Source organism: Atractosteus spatula, chromosome 12, assembly GCF_055471065.1.
Source record: "Atractosteus spatula isolate fAtrSpa1 chromosome 12, fAtrSpa1.hap1, whole genome shotgun sequence".
Taxonomy (NCBI): domain Eukaryota; kingdom Metazoa; phylum Chordata; class Actinopteri; order Semionotiformes; family Lepisosteidae; genus Atractosteus; species Atractosteus spatula.
Window position 1 is genome coordinate 1641681 of NC_142717.1, and position 18241 is coordinate 1659921.

At 37.2% G+C, this 18241-nt stretch overlaps 1 protein-coding gene across 1 annotated transcript in view; it reads left to right on the forward strand.

The window, feature by feature from the left end:
- Positions 1-18241, forward strand: part of cpne4a (copine 4a) — an 81314-nt gene that overhangs the window by 57322 nt on the left and 5751 nt on the right. The window contains exons 10-16 of the mRNA XM_088929482.1: positions 1883-1969; positions 2758-2817; positions 4237-4370; positions 7471-7525; positions 8444-8495; positions 15225-15358; positions 15815-16051. Of these exons, the coding sequence (XP_088785608.1) occupies positions 1883-1969; positions 2758-2817; positions 4237-4370; positions 7471-7525; positions 8444-8495; positions 15225-15358; positions 15815-16051 (759 nt within the window). The remainder of the gene's footprint in view (positions 1-1882; positions 1970-2757; positions 2818-4236; positions 4371-7470; positions 7526-8443; positions 8496-15224; positions 15359-15814; positions 16052-18241) is intronic.

Sequence of the window (18241 nt, forward strand, 5' to 3'; positions counted from 1 at the left end):
ATCAATAAGTTAAAAAAAAGAAGGTCAATGATCCTGTCCTGGGTGTATCCTGTGTTGCTTGTTCCTGCATCAAGAATCACAAATGCATGCTAATATGAACAATTCACAAATATTCAAGAAATATTTCAAGGTGCCAAAATTTCCCATGTTTCAGGAAAGCTGAAAAAGATAACTGATACTCCTTTTTGGATTATGAAGAAATAATTTAGTAGCTGCTTGTGAGTAATTGCACTATTTTGAAATGTACAGTATGTGAAACCTCATCATTACTGGCGTCAATAGCCTTCGATGATTAAGGCAGATGAGAAAAGCATAATGAAACTGACCAGAGAAATTGAAAATGGTGAGAAGCTGCCCACAAAGACTTTGCTGATTGGAACCCAAAGAATTACTTTCCTCTTTAAAAATACCTATTGGAAAGGGGAAACTCAGCATTTATATTTTATTCATGAGGGAAAGAAATGAATTTCAGATGTGAACCTCACTTGCAAAAGAGGTAGATTCTAACACAAGATAAGAGTTGTGAATATACCCTAGAGTGTCTTCCATTATTAAATAAAGGAAAGGAAATAGTGCTTGAGAAGGAAGCAAACTGTCACAAAATGCTTTCTAAGCAATGAGGCATATAACACTAATGAGACAATCACACCATTTGGGGCAAGTGGAAGACTTAGACTGTGATGAATAATGTGCATCTAATTTTGTGTGCATAGCTCTGTTTGTGTTTGTCCTGCTAGCCAGCTGTTCAGGGGTTATATGAGTGCACAAGGCTGCCATGTATTTTACATCAGGCTTCCTGTGTAATTCTGGTTTAGATGACAGAAATGACAAATGTGCAGTTAAAAATACAGCAAACAAAGTATGAGTGTACCAGTCCCATAAACAGATGACGTGCCATGAACACGTTTGCCCCTTAGATAATACAAATTGTGCGAGACAGTAAGAACTCCGTGCTCTGTTTTGTACCTTTTGTGAACTTTTCATTTAAAGGGCTTTAAAGCTGGGTAATTGCATTAGACTTTTATTATTAGGGAAGATGTTTCTTTTACCATGATTTTGGACCACGGTGACCTTTGTCTGATTTTTACCAGTTATCCTTTCAAATGTATAGCAGGTCATTGTGAGTCTTACAGTTGCATTGTCCTTGTAACAGGATAAGTTCTTACTATGTTCTGATCCTGAAATTGCATAACAATAACCTAGCAATACGTTTCAAAAGAAATGAATCTGTCTTGGGCTCCGGCTTCCTCCCACAGTCCAAAGACAGGCTGCTGGGCTAATTGGCTTCTGGGAGAACTGGCCCTGGTGTGGGTGTGTGCGTCTGTGTCTGTTATGCCCTGTGAAGGATTGGCACCCCGTTCAGGGTGTACCCTGTGCCTGCTGCTTACCAGGATAGGCTCTGACTCCCCAGCAACCCTGCGTTGGATAAAGCAGTTGGAAAATGAATGGATGGTTTAAAACAAAGCAGAACTTCTGCAGTTTATCTCGAATACAGCTTTAGAAGAGAGGAGACACTGTGCGTTTTAGAACTTTAGCCAAGACATTTTAAATGGTACGTGAAACAAACAACTGATGGAGACATTGAGGGGAGCATGAATGAGATAAAACCATCTGAGTGCTCATACCTTCCTGGATGTCAACAGTTCAGATTTAGCTGTGTAGAAACATCTCTCTTAATGCACTTCCGCAAGATGGCCTTACCAATGGATTTTTAATTAGAAAAATGGATGGATTTGTTATGTTATGTAATTTTATGGTGTCAATTAAGTGCCGTAACGTACTATGATAGACACACAAGTAGTCTACAAAAGGATCTGTCTTTTTTACATTCTAATATGATAACAGCTTTATTCCTATATTTTTTATTTTATATTTATATTAGATGCAGTGGGAGTGTATAAATCCCAAATACAAAGTGAAGAAGAAGAATTACAAGAATTCAGGAATTGTGATTCTGAATCAGTGCAAGGTAAAACCAGTACCTGTTTTATTCATCCCCTCTCATTCTTTATATTAGGGTTATCCATCCGGCGGTGACCTGAAATGTTACAAAATATGCTGGTTTATAAAAGGGCTAATGGAAATGAAAGGTTAATTTCACCGTTTGATTAGAATATTTGTACGTGGGCGAGTAATAAAAATGTGACATATGTGATATATTATTTAGTATACAGTATGTATCTGACTGTAAGAGTGTGCGGAGTGTGAATTTAACATAGGAGTCCACTTTTCTGAATTGCTTCCCAATTGGAGTTTTCTTTGGAAGGCTCACTTGGCAAACTCCTCTAGAGAGCTTCAAATCTCCTCCCACCTAGGATTCAGTAATTGGTTGGAAATGTTGAAAATCAATATGGAACATGCATGAGCAGCTGGCTATTTAATAGGGAGCAATGCGAAATGAGTCAGAAGTAGTGAACGACTGATATACCCTGCTGTGTGGTCTCTTCAGAAAGGGAACCTCGGTCCTTGATCTTAATGAAGCTGCTATTGTGTGTAATACTTCTAGGCCATATTTACTTACAGTATAAATTTACTTTAACCAGTTTTGCCAAATGTCTTCTCTGCAAAAGCCAAGAACAGTTTGCGAGTTTTCTTAAGCATGTTCTTGTTCATGCCTTGTTTTTATGGGAAATGTGTGTTCCATATGGATTTCTGTCCGGTTGGGATGATTCAGAGTCAGAGTATAGCATTCACCGAAATACTGTAAATCTTAAACTTCAAAGTACAATTTAAAAAAAAATCATAAATTATTTGCAGATCCACAAGATGCATTCATTCCTAGATTACATTATGGGTGGATGCCAGATCCAATTTACAGTGAGTATAATGTCCTGTATTTAATCTCAGTCTGGTGAGAAGTTACAGTATATATTCATTTTTATAAAAGCATGTTGCCTGCAATTTAGATGTTTAAGTAAAATAATATATTATTAAAGCCATCCATTTCATATGCACACTATCTAGCATCATTAATTGAAAACCTGTTGAATAAAATATTTAATCTATTTTTTATGTTTAAAGATTTAATACACCTTGATACCTGTTCTGTTTTGTTTCATTAATAATTGCATTACACAGAGATGATTATATATAAATAGTTATCATTTATATCATTTGCTGTCATAATTTGTCTTGACTATGAACAATTTCATGCTGCTAAACTGCACCAAAAACTGCAATCTAGTGGATTTTGATTTCATTAACTGTTTTTTTGACAGAGTGGTCAGATACTTTCTCTCTCCTTCAGAACTTTGTTGTTGAATCTCTCATGCTCTTATTTTGTGTGTGCACCCATTTTTGTGCATATTTGTATTCATTGTATTTTTTGTAGTATATTTTGCTAAAAAATATTACATATTAATTTTAGACAGTGGACTATGTGTGGACATGCCTTCAGTAAACCTTTGCTGATATATTCATATTTGTATGGAATTGCTGGAACATTTCCACGGATAGACACAGTCTTTAAATAAAACAACTCCTTTTTGTTTTCAGTAAAAAAAAGTTTAATTTCAAATGACAATTACCAATTACTTAGTTTATAGTACAATTCAAATCTGCCGTGTTTTGCAGTATTTATATTTATAGTATGCAGCTGTCCACATTTCCAGAAGTGTTAATAAATGTGTAAAGTAACACATCTTCTTATATAAGAGAACAAGTAAATATACCAGCTGTGAGAATCTTGTAAAGACAAAAAGACTATTTTTGACTCTATACAGAATAAAGAATAAAGGGGTAGAAGCTGTTTATAACAGCATTGCTCTATTAACACACCTGCTCATTAGCTTATCTTGCATAAAAGAGTCATTATCTCAGCAATCTAAAAATCCCCCCCAAAAATGTAGGTAGCATCTTTTATTCCTCTACAGAATTAACATCAAAAGCATTAATTAGCTATTGTACAGTCATCAGGCAAAACAAAGGATCTCTGCTTCCAATCTAGGCAATAAAAAAGTTAAATAAAAAAGTTAAGAATAACTTTAAAGGGTTACTATTTCTGTTCTTTTATTTTTAACTTCATTTTATGCCTCGGCCTGTTATATTAATGTGTACATAAATACAAAGATTAAAAAATGATTCACAATTACTAACTCCAGATGAGGAAGCAGCTCATTCATGTGATAATTATCATATTGCGCTATTAAAGTTAAAGGCCTTTGTTATGCTCAGGAGTATGCATAAATTACAAGTAATTGGTGGTGTTCACCAAAGTTATTACTGTTTGTCTTTTAGGTAGCAATTGATTTTACAGCGTCGAATGGAGATCCACGAAACAGCTGTTCTTTGCACTACATCCATCCCTATCAGCCTAATGAATATCTGAAAGCTTTGGTTGCTGTGGGGGAGATATGTCAAGACTATGATAGGTAAGTATTGAAAGTGAGGTTTGGACCCAGAACATCACTGAACAGATCAGTGTTAAATAACTCCACAGTGTTTGTATTTAGACACGTAATATCCACAAGCATTTTGTTACAGGTCAAACACTCAAATCTGTTTTTCTTCTACTAGGGAGACAGTTGAGAGCAGACATACAGAGAAAATGGCTTTTTGACAGCATTTTTTCTTAAACCTTTAGAAAGGGAAGCCTTGCAGAATTAATTGTAAAATTCTAAATTTATCCCCTATTTGTTTCCCACAGGAGAGTCAATCAGGATATCTGAGATGTTAATTTGTGTAAAACATGATTCCTCTTGTTTTTGTGAAAGGGGAATGTGTTAGAACACAGCACAGAAAAAGAGTTGTGAAACGTGGAGGTGATTCTAAATCTTATTCCTTGTTGTTTAACATGCTACAGTTAAACAGCTGTGATAAATACAGTGTATTTATCAGTTTGAATTTCAGGATGTTAGGGTGACCATGCTGCAATATAATATAAAGTGTAATATTTTTGAGACTCTAAAACCACCAAGTATTAAAGTAAAAAGGAAAAGCTTTTCTTTGACATCCATATTTTAACACTTTAACTTTAAAACCAGGGGGAATCTTCCTGGTGAATTATTTGTGATGATGTGGTTAACATGGGGGGCAGTGGCTGAGATTCTTCAAGGTTGTTTACAGCCTTTGAGTATCTGTCCATGAAGTGCATTACCAGATCAGATTTTTACACAGTTGCAGAAACACTCATAAAACACTAAAGCTGCACTGCGTAAGCAAATCATGTGCTTCTTTGACCAGCATTTTCATTTTTCTTTGAGCTGTTTTTACTTTTTCTCTACTTTCACTCAACAGCGATGTTTCTTACTGGCCACATTAATTGCATCATGTACAGTAAATTCTTGTTCAGTACTGTGTGTCTTTAAACTAAACTAGAATGATAAATGTGTACTACTGCATATAAATATAGCAAGCCGACAAAACAGCAACACAGCTGGAAATAATTTTTGCAAAGTCTGTAAAAAAGTGCAGCATCTGTACATTTCCATTGAGAGTAAGTGAAAAGTGCTAAAAAAACTTCCCAGATGAATTATCACTGCTGTGTTTTATGAAACCCTTTGCCAGTGTCCGTTCCTGGTAATCCTGCTCTCATACTGAACAAGTTCCAATTCCATTACACATCTACAGTAAATTCGTCTGGAATGTTTGCAATGGTTAGGATGCAAATGTTTGGTGCAATTAATGAGCACATACAGTACTGGAGATGGAACAAGTAGAGGTTTATTCCATGATGAAAAGAGAAGAAAAGAAACACAAGTTTTCGTCGACGTTGTGTTTCTTTTCTTCTCTTTTCAGCAGGAATAAACCTCTACTTGTTCCTTTGCAGCCTACGCATGCTGACGCAGCTCCCTTGTTAAACTACTTCAGTACTGGAGATGCCACTCACTATCGACGTGTCCAGTGTGCAGAGTGACCGACAGTGCAAGCAATAGAAGTACTGAAGGAACACATAAACTAAAAATCTCAGAGCTAAATCTGAAATAGCATAAGTGTGTAGATGGGTAGTATTAGCATGGGTTAGTATGGTAAACAGAAAGTTAAATATATACAGTAGGAGAAGGTGTAAATGTGTACTGCTGTATACACATTTACTGTATACACACTACTGTATTACACATTAGTGTATTATTTTTTTATTACAAAAAATTTTTTAATACAATTTTGTATTACAAAATTAGTGTATACACACTACTGTATTACACATATAAAGGACGTTCTTAACTGAAGTCCAGGAGGGATGAAGACAAACAAGCCAATTTCTCCCAGCGGTACTAAATAATAATCACACACCTCCTTTTTGCATGTTGCCTCATGCTGTCCTGCTACACCCCATCTCCAACTTTGCAGCCCACTCCTGTGTTAAGTCCCCTCTGAATGGAGGCCTCAGCCTCTGCGCTCTGTGGCCAGATGGGTTAAGCCAAAGCTTTAACTCTGTTTAGATGCATTGCTGGAAGGAAACACCTCCAAGTTCTCCCAGACACTACCAATTCCAGCACCAATATTTCACACTGATTAAAAATGGACAATAGAGTGCAGCACATCACCTTGTATTATTCACCAACTTGTATTCTCAATGGATACACAAAAACAAACCAGGGAAAAAACAGGCTGTAAACTTACACTTACACAAAATAACAGCAGAAAATGTTCCTCTTCTAAGTTAGTTTGCGTTCAGGGTATGTTGATGAGTGATGACTTATTAAAAATTAAATGCAAGAGGTAGATCTCACACAGAGTTCCTTATTATCGGTACAATCAAGAAGCTCATTTATTCATGTGAGAACAGGTCATTAACAGTTTACACAAGAGAAAATCTCATCCCACTTCCAGCTTGCTAGGATTAAAATCAAACAACGTCCTTGCAGAAACTTCCTCTCCTCTGTGGAATGGATCTTTCCAGATGGCAGAGGGTGTGAAGTGTGTGCCTGAGACAGAATTAAACAGTGTAGTTTTGCTGATTCAGTTCATCTGAATCTTCCCTGGCTTAATTTTCCATTTGTTGTACAAAGAAATCTATGAAAATGACCTTGACTTTGGCTCAGAATAGCTTAGGCCGCCTCCAACATCGATTTGTAATTCATATCTTTCTTAGCAAATTTAAGACTGCCACTCAGGTACAATTACATGATGCGAGGCAGGCTGTAAACACTGATTTCCGTATTACACTAACATTATTCTAACGTATTTTGAGCTACTAGGCCACTGAGGATAATGTGGCTTAATGTGAGATCAATGGATTGGCTTCAAACTAAAGAGGACTGTGGTGCCCATGACCTTTCTAACAATAAAGCAAAACGTTAGAAAGAGGTTATACAGAAGGGATACATTACAAGATCCAAGACTACAGTGCAGTTGCAGTTAAAAAATTAAGTTTATAACAATGCTAATAGCGGAACAAATTTGGTAAGAAGATTAGTTTAACCTTAAACCTGATAAAACCAAAAACAAAACTTACCGTATTTTTAGTGAGCTAAATTGCCTCCTGTCGAAAGAAGGAAACTTACACTTTCATTGTCTTCTTCTATTTAGTGACAAAATGTTTCCTGCATTTGGTTTTGGAGCAAGAATACCACCTGACTTTAAGGTAAGACCTACAGTATGCTTTTTAGTTACAATGATGGACACTTTGGAAAAGCGATGCATTGATATTCAATATAGTGACGCAAGTCTCAGAGGACACATACAGTATACAGCACAGTACAAAACATGAGTAAGCTCCTTCTTATTCATCGGGACTGATTTCACTGTTTGGATTGCCATCCTTACTGCTAAACAGAGAATAGTTATGTTATATTTGCAGAACAAAATGTAGACCAAACCATCAGGTATTCTCAGTTTTTCCAGGGGACCCAGGTTTTGATGCTGTTCTACCAAGGAAATTCTTAATATAAGCTAAAGTGTTAAACAGAAAACCACAAAGACTAGATCAATTACCGAGGCTCTGCATTATTAAAGAAACTCTTTGGATAGCACCAGAGTTATGTGGCACTCCTCTGCAGCAGCTGCTCATTAAACTTGTTTACCTGCGTACTGGCGATGTGTAGATTGAGCCTCTACTCAGTCTCCCCACACTCTCTTTTTCAACTACATTCTAAATCATTCTGAAGAGGTTAGAGGCAGGAGCTTTGTCAGCTCGGGGGGCTCCACAGGTTTCTAAATTGTTTTCAGCACAATTGTAATGCCACGCCTTGATGCAGACTGGTCAGTCTTGCTGTCTTAATTGAATTCTAACTTAGAGAATCATTATAGACCTATTTCCATAATGACGATAGCGAAGAAGAGGTATGTTCTGTAGATGAATAAAATATTTGCAGTTTTTATGTGTTGAATTAAGCCTCTCATTTTAGCCTTAATGGAACAATCCACTTCAGCACTTTTATGAGTAAACTTTACCACGGGTATATGGCTACTGGTAGATTCATTTACAGCTTTGAGCCCTTTACATGCTATTAATTTATTAGCCCAATATACTTCGTATGTACTTTGTTTTTATGTCTCTTAGGTGTCTCATGATTTTGCTGTGAACTTTAATGAAGACAACCCAGAATGTGCTGGTGAGTTTTATTTTCCATTGCTTACAGTCATGCTGTGTGCATCCACACTCTACTATATGTTGAAAACTGTTTTTGTTTCTTCTCACAACTGACCTCTCTAACCTGGTTCAATGTATCTTACAGTATGTAATGTAGTTATCTTACATAACAAGTCAATGATCTTTATGTTTACCATAGTTTATCCAGTCAGAATGAAGTTTCTTATCCTAGAAATCTGTTATTTGTAAAAATTCTGTTAACACACTGAGTTAGAAAACAATGTAGTCAAGTGTTCTATATACAGTGTGTCTATTTTTAAACATTTGTAATGACTTATAATTCCAGTCCAAACATTTTGCTGTATTATGGATACGTGTTATGAAACTTTATCTATGTCAGTGTTGTGTTTTGTACAAAGATCGGCTAGTGTGTTCTTTCTTTTGGCCTTATCTTACATGTACATATTTTTTTCATAAGGAAATTGATGTAACACCAATACAATTCTGAATTCCTCACATTGCCATTGTAGTTTGAACATGCTATGAAAGCACAGCAGCAAGGTACAGTGCTGTTGCAGTATGGCCGTACTAATACAGTGCAGACAGTCTCGAAACACAAAGGCAGAGAATGCCACATGTTTCCAAATCTGTGCTGATTGACAGGTCTTCTGTTTCAGTCAAAACACTAACTCATAATTCAGAGTATTTTATAATAGATGGATAATGAGTTTTAAGAGTGTAATGACAAATCATTGTAACATCTTCATTTAATGTTGTTAAAAATAGATTTGTTTGTGTGTCTTTGCAGTCTGTGAAGTGCCATTTTTATCATCTATAGACGGCAGCATTCACATAGTGGGAACATAACGTACAGATGGAGGCCTTGCAACAGCTCATCGACATACTAAATGAGAGAATATCTAAACATATCTGAAACAGTATATATACAGATAATGGTAGATAAAAGAAAAAGCATTGGATGGGAGAATAATGTTGAGAGATTATTATATCACACAAACTGACAAGAGCAATGAAAAATGAATATTGGCAGTAAAGAGGCCACTGGAGCACTGTAAGCTAGAGAGTCTTCAGCCCATTATATGAAGCAAGGGCACAAGACAACCATAAAGATTTAATCTGATTTGAATATGCAGCTTCATGTGGAGGGGAATTTGAGTTTTGGGACATGTGCTGGGGTTAGAGTAATTGCACAGATGTTCAAAGTCAAAGGAAGAGCATTTCTTTTGTTTTGTTTTTTGTATTTTTTTAAAAAGGCTGGAGTGCTTCATTCCTCAAGTGGAAGAGAAAAGAACCAAAAAGTCCTATTTTGCACAGAGATCTCCCTGCATGCACCCCCAAGTGCATTAAGTTTTCTCTGCCAGTATATGATTTGGTTTTTTTGGGCAAATTGAAATTACTGATCAAGCTAAAAAATTAATAAGTCAAAGAGAGACTAATGGAGTTGCAGGCTGAGGCTCTAGGTAATTCTTCTTTTCTGTTTTACACTGGAGATTTAAACAGTGAATTCATCAGGAAAAATTACAGTCTACAATAGACAAAAACATGTTTTTCTTCTTCAATTTAGAGAAAACTGTGGTGGTGTCATAGAAATTACTGTGTAGCATTTCTTTTCACATAGTGCTTTGGCTGATGGGCAGTAATATGTATTTAGTTTTATGGATGAACTTTTAAAAATGAAACTTTTAAATGACATTTTCACAAGGTGGTTGTTGCTCAAATAAGTGTTGAAATTGATAGGCTGATGTTGCTCAGAGGTTTGATCCTACTTACTGTAGGATCAATACACTGTAACCTGGGTGAAGTACGTTGACAATTTAATTCCATTAAACTTTAATGTGGCTGGAAAATATGCAGCTTTTGCAAAATTCAGTTTGTTTACAGAAGTCTGATTTAGACCAATTTATACAGAGATCCCCAAATTCTAAACGATTACCTAAATAATCATTTTAAATCATGACATTTGCTTTATTTTGTTTGTGGTTTGTGTTAATTAGTAATTGCTCTCACATACATTTTAAGTTTTACCAGAGCCATGAGTAAGCTATTGCTCTACCAAATGTGTAAATGTTGATTGAATTAATCTATTTATTTTCGGATTTGTCTGCCAAATTAATTTTGAAAATACAAAGCATCCGAAGAGAACTAAATGGCCAGTCTCCTTCTTTCTGTTTTTTTTTCCAGACTTAGAGCCATTTTCATAAAGGTTTAATTATCGTGTTAAAAACTCTGTTTTTTTCCTTTTGTGAAAACAAGGTAGAACAGAGTTTGGACAAATAGAAATCCTACAGTTTAGGATATTCAATAGACATTCGAGCATTATAAATTTGTATTTGTAATGGCAATTGGCCTGCCACCAGAGGCCTCCAGTGAGACGGCCAGAGATAATGCGCTTGTATTTCTCTCGCCTGTGTTTGTAATTAGAGAACTAATTGAGTGGCATTCTTGCGTGGGCTTGTTTGGATAAAGGGCTGTGTTGCAGCAGTCAGAAATGGAATGGTGTTAGTGGAGAGAGGAGCTCCCAGGGAGCTGGGAGATCTGAGGTAAAAAGTTAGAGAGCTGGGAGAAGTTTTTTATTTTGCTACGTAAAAATGTACATTTGTAAAGCCTGGAACATCTTGGGCACATGGCTTTACAGGCAGGCTAACGTCAAAGGGCAGTGCCAGCCTTCTGTAACACATCTTACTTGACATGCTGTATATGTAATTTTAGATGAAGATTTCCTTTAGATGAAGGAGATTTTTTTGCAGGGGTTCTTGTGACTGGCTGAATTTTCAAAGATGACACTGATTTTACTCCCTGATTCACCCACATGCCCCACAGAACCATGTGTGCTGTGTCCAGCCAGACGTCTTTAAGTTTATTCCTCTTTGGGAAGGAAAATACTGACCTTTCAGTGGTGTCAACTTTTAGTGCCGTCCATAGGAAGCAACACTTTACCAGGATTTAAATGGTTTAAGCAGGATCCTTACCAGAAAAATACTCCAAAGCCCCAGGGAGCCTGCTGACAAACCACTCTGGACAGGCACATATGGAACAAATCTGTTCAGAGCAATTTCAGCATGGAAAGCAAATGCTGAATCACAAGCTTCAGTACGTAAAAAACACAGCCGACACAGTGTAGGAAGACACCCGACACGAAGTCATAACGGGATATAATCTACAAGAAAATAAAATGTGCTGCATTGAAACAAAAGAAATCCCTGCCATGATATGAACAATTAGATGTGGTTTATTTCGGTCCCTATAGTTAAAAAATTCCCTATAGTTGAAAGGGATAAAAGAATCTGCAATCTGCAACATGCTGGCAGGTTAATTGGTTTCTGGGAACACCGGCCCCAGGTGTGACTGTGTCTGTATGTGCCCTGTGATGAACTGGCATCCCACCCAAGGTGTATCCCGCCTTGAGCCCAGTGCTTCAGGGATGATGGATCCCAAAATATTGCCTATGGAAGGCATTTTCTAATGAATCCCGATTCTGCATCCCCTTTGACCTGCGGCATTTGCCATTCAGCTGTGTTTCGTGCTCATTTGGTATCTGAGACTGGTATTCTACCTGTTGTTACAGCAAGACAGATATCTGTTTCATCCCTTAATCTTTAAATGTGACATTGCTCTTCACAACTCAAAGACCTCCCAACTCAGCTCAAAGACTACATCATGATGACGATCACCGTACAGTAGTTCACTGACCCACTGTAATGCCAGATTGTACCACAGACAAACACTTATACGATGAGTTAGATAAATACAAGCCACCAAATTTTGCCTCATATTCATCTTTGCATCTCACTGTGTGATTAAACATCAGAAATAGCAATTTTGACTTCACTGTTCCTATACTTATGGCGGGCGCCATATATATATATATATCAATGTTTTATGAAAGCTTAAATAATTTAGTTTCTGTAAATGAATAACATTTTAGGGATGTGTATCACATGAATAATAAATAAGTTTGCAGTCACAAAAGCAGATTGCAATTAAATTAATTTGTTTGTTAATAACCTAGGGATATTAGTGCCTGGCTGTGAGGAGAACAAATGAGCTGAAAAGCAGACCCGCGTTGTGGGTTTTTTTTAAATGCCCCATACAGGTTGATGAGGCCATCCACAAAATCAAAGTGTTCAAACAACAGAGTTAAAACCGTTATTCGGTGTATACAGAAAACATCAATGTGCCTCCCTATAAATGAGGTATTTCAAAGCCTTCTGCAGGCCTTCTGTTTTGAGTGGTATTATCCTCACCTACCAGGAATACTTGCATTTCCTGACCTTTTATTTAATTAATATTTTATACCCTGAAATGGCTCCTTGTTTATGAGACTATTTGAAGTTAGTTTTGGAGTTGTCATATGCTGCTTTACTGATTAAGGATTTATGTGTCATACACTTGCAGCTGATGCAATGAATAAAAAAGATTACAGTTCATGATAATGGGAATAAATAGTCTGGCTGGGACATAAATTCTAAGTACTTTTGTCCCAAAAGGTGTTTTAAAGAACGTCTGCACACTTGCTACTTGACATTTTGTTTTGCATTTGCAGACTTCAATTAGATTTACGCCATCGGTATTGCCAGTCTGGACATAATTATGCACTCGCTTTTGCAAGTTTTGGCTTTTGACATTATTTGACATAACTTTTTGTAATAATTAATATTCCAGCCAAGTAAATGATACCTGAACATGTTGTCAATAATATGACCTTAGAAGAAAAGATGGTGAGGGTTATCAATGTCATTACAGTTCAGGACTAAAATATATGATGAAAGTACTTGGTTACCTAAGAGACCATAAAGAAGAGCAAATGTGTTTTTGCAGAAAATGATTACCAGATGAAGAAATAACTTTAAGTAATAAATTGACACATGAAACATGATATGTAAAGCACAATCTTCACTCTCAAAATAAATGTATACATTTGCAATGCATCTTCCATTCTTTGTTTTTTTTAAATCAAACATCTGTAGAACATTTCTTATAGTTGCTCCTAATGGTGCTGTGAACTAGAAATGACTTGTAGGAATCTGAATGGGTACTTTAGTTTGTTGGCTGTGGTTATTTGGTGTGTATACAAATAGTTTGTTCAGTTAATCAGGTTAACATTGGTCACATTGTTCAGTTTCTATACTTTAGATCTTTGTCAACGGTGGTTTTCTATTTGAGATGTCAGAGGTCCATTCCTATTCCTGTTTCAACTTTATCATTTACTAGTGGTAGTGTAGCTATTTTAATGCTGACATGAAAATTAGTTACGAAAATGAGTTGTTGAATTGTAAGATTGTTTGTGAAAAACCTACCCCCAAAACCAGCTGCAAACATTATAAGCACAGTTCTGTTTTCAATTTTAGCTTTCAGAAAGTTGTATACAGTATACAGTATATTTTCAAAATACTGTATATGGTTACTTTATAAGAACATTTTATAGGTGGCGATTAAAGAGTCTAAAGACTGGAGCAGTCTGATTGTGATCAGTTAAACAGCTGATTTGTTAAATTAAGTAATTTAGAGACCATTTGGAACACATCACAAAACCCTCCAGCCCTCAATGACCACAGTTAATTAAGAAGTTAATTGAACATGTTTGTTACTAGATTGATCAATAACTTTCAAGTGTTCCTAATCTTCCCACAAACAGGTGATGTTTTTCCAGTTAGTCTTACAGAGAGATGTCCCCTGGAGATGGTCTCCAGTTCCAGGGCTGATAACCACTGCTTTAGAAGAGGCATTCAAATTACTTTATAATGTTCTTGTGTATTCCACAGGGTTGTTATTGCTTTGCGTGGTGGGGAAGTGTGTAATGAATAGATGTGTGTTGAGCAGTAATATGGCCAGCCTCTAAGGAAGTGTATTTCAAAAAGTCCTTATCTTATCTGGATGTATCCAATTGCACTATCCTTGAATATATCTGTTAGGAGTCCATGGACAGTTTCTGGAAGTAGACCAAGAATAATGGAGCATTCCGTTTCGAAATCCAGCATTGTTCTGTATGAATGTCTTTGATAAGAAATAGTATGCTTTTTTGGGTGGGGTGGGGGGGTCAGCGCTGTGGCTTGAGTGTTACTGCTGCTGTTTTATTACTTTTGGGTCAAAGGTTCAATTCCAGACTGGGACTGCTACAGTGTGGAGTTACCGTGTTATACCTTGTTCTTGTTGCGTTTTCCCCAGGTGCTCAAATTTCCTTTCTTCTTCGACAGACATGCTGCCTGGGCTAATTAGTATCTCTGATCTATCCCCCTCTATGCGCCCGTGCACTGCGATGGGCTGGTGTCCCTTCTGAGATGTAGTCCTGCCTGGTGCCCTGTGTTTTGACACTTTTCCATGACCAACTGTGAGATCACACAGCTGTGGATAATGGATAATCGTCCTCTTACAAAAACAGCACACATTGCAGTTTGCAATTCAGACACGTCTTAGCCTGCTGAAATTTTGCAGACCGTTAAGGGTTAAAAAATGGATGATTTTATTTTGACACAAGGTCTTTAGGATGATTCCTTGAAGGTTTAAAATTTTTCAAAATAGCTCCTTCTTTCTGAAAAAAACACACCTTGTTCTAAGGACATACAGTATAGTTTAAAAGGTAATGATCAGAGCCTCGATACTCAAGGGAACACCCTGTAAATATCTGATTAATATTAAGGTATCATTGCATAAACATCTGATATTTATGTAAGGGAATTAAGTTATCCTCGTACAATTTAATTGTTCCACTTTGCTTCTTTTTTACTCAAAGGTATACAAGGGGTTGTTGAAGCTTATCAGAACTGCCTTCCGAAAATTCAGCTCTATGGGCCAACAAACATCGCCCCGATTATTATGAAAGTGGCCAACTCCGCGTCTGAAGAGATGCACACAAAGGAAGCCATGGTAAGAGGAGCTGTGAAGGTTAGGTTTTCTCCTGTCGTTGTTCCGAAAATACTCTTTCTCTTCAGCTCTACTGATTCTCATATACCGTAATTCAATTTTGATATGCTTTCACACAGATTCTGCCATGAGCGTAACATCACTGTAGAACACTTCTGAGGACACTCAAAAATATATTTTTCAGTTCCCCACTAAGGTACACTCCTTGATGAAACTTTGAGTTGGGCAGAAGTCGTATTGTAATGGAGCTTATCATTCGCTTGGGCTCTGAGGATGAAGTCGCTCTGCAACCTGGCTTGATTCACTCATGACTTACAGTAGCTTTCTGTAGTCTGCCAGCCAGGAATTCATTATTCTGCTGCTTCAGGTGTTTGTGAAAGGGTTTAAGAAGGTTAAATCCAAAATCTAATCTGTGTGACATTTCGTGACACGAACTAACCCTGCTCCCTCTTGCGACAGCAATACTTCATCCTGCTGATCCTGACGGACGGAGTGATCACAGACATGGCCGACACCAGAGAGGCCATTGTCCATGCCTCCCATCTCCCCATGTCTGTCATCATCGTGGGCATCGGCAACGCGGACTTCAGCGACATGCAGATGCTGGACGGGGACGATGGCATCCTCAGGTCTCCCAAGGGTGAACCGGTTCTTCGGGATATTGTGCAGTTTGTGCCATTTAGGAATTTCAAACATGTGAGTTCAGTTTTATTTCATTTTGTCATCATGTGGTGTAATGTTACAATCCCGCTAATTTCACAAATGTGACTTTGACACATTGCTTTTAACCTATGCCATATTTTATATGTGCTCAGATTCACCGTATCTCTCAGAACATTTAGTGAAGAGTCTGCAAAAGTGTTCAATTTTGATTTGTGAAATGAGAAGTACATGCTTTTCATAAAAACCATATGCAATCAAGTGTTGTTTCCTGAAGTATCTTTTCCAGATCCCATCAACACAACACTTCCTGGGTCTGTCTGTGTGATCTGTACTTGTTTGACCTGATTTTTCAGATTGGTTTAGCTCTGTTCAGGCAGGCTGCTGCTCAAATCAAAAGAACACCTTGAAGAACAATTAATACAGGGGGATGTGGATAGCTCAGTGGCAGAGATGCCACAGGTTAGTTACATAATCAGCTCATTACTATTCTGAGGAGGCCATGCAGAATATGTATAGAGCTGAAATGGTACTAAATATGCTCTCTGTTAATTTCCCTAGCTCTCTTAATGTGACAAGATTTAATGATTCAAAGCATAAATGTACTCACTGCTAATTACCGTATGTACTCTTAAACTGTAATGAAAAAAGAATTAATAGTTGAACAAGATGACATGAGAGGTTTAGTATCAATAGGTCGTAGATATGATTGATTGATACTAAAATGCTCCATTGCTCGTTGGTAATAGAGGAAGCTGAGGAGGCTGCCAAGACAAGAAATAGCTTCACACCGAGAAAGTCTGTGCAGCCTGGACTCCACTTAGGGTCTTGACACAGTGGCGTACGTTTACAATTCGGAACAGAATCTACATTCATGCATTCGTGCCTTCGAATGAAGCCTGTTGAGAGAAATTATTGATTTGTCACAATTATTTTTAAAGTTGCCATGTGAAATAATCATCATCCTCTTTACTTTTTACTCATTTTTATCTACAACTAAATACAGGAGGCAAAGCACGATCACCATATCTATTTTTTAGTTAGGGGCTAATTAATCTCTAGAAGAGAATCCTTTGCACCTAATTCTTACTGACATTTTGAAGGCATAGGCATATCTTGGCATAAAGCAAAGGGTTCACTTGGTTATTGGTCATAGAAATATCTGTATTGATTGATTGGATTGATTGGGATGAAATTACCATCTCAACTATACCTTGGTAAGACTTCCAACTGTTAAAATGAAATATTTCTTAGAAAATATTACTTCATGCATATAACAAATATCCTAAGCTTTAAAATAAATATGCTTGAAACCCAAGTTTTATGTTTTGCACATGTACAGTTTCTTGGAGACTATAACGAATATTCCTCACACAACACCCACACCTTGTAGTGACTTCAGCAGCATAGTTCATTTTCACTCCACCTGATTAATAACCGTGTAGCGTGGTCCTGACTGCTTTCCTCGTGCGAACTTCAAGGCAGGGTGGTGAGGGCTTCCAGTGTGCCAAATGATGATGAAAAAGAAAAGGAATGTAACTATAGAGAGGCCTCTCAGGGATCTTATATTGGTACAGTACAGCCAGCTCCTGTTTATCGTTTGATTTTTTTTCTTTGATCATTGGTGCCGAAGCAGGGTACAGTGGGTGTTACAATAAATAATAGCGGGTGAAAAGCAATCTCATAGTGGCATGTTTCTGCTGTATCTCTGGGAGGACGGATAGGTGGCCAATGTAAGAATGGCACCACAGACCCTGCTCATGTCCATGTGCTTCTCCAGCCCGACGTCGGAGTCTTCTTCTCGCTCTGCCTGCTTCCCTTGTTTACAGATTAATCCTTTTAGCACTGCAGCGAGCATGTACGTCATGTTTTAAGAGGAAATTCGCAATTATTGGCTTCAAATACTGCACCTTTTTGTGCACCTATTTATGTGCATTAATATTTATACTATGTACGTATCATACAGGCCGCATACAATTTATGTATATGATTTACACATCCGAATGTCCAAAAGTCCAAAGTTGATTGTACCTTCTTATTTGCTTCCACTCAAGGTTGTTTCATTCTTTCCTTTCTGAGCACATTCCTCAAACTGGGATTTACCTGTGACTGGCACTCAGTACTGTTAGTGCCAGCCTACAGGAACTATCAATAAAACATTTACAATGGTTTTGGCATGTACTGTAATCAGTTGGACTAGTTAGAGCTTTGAATCTCAGATCTCTC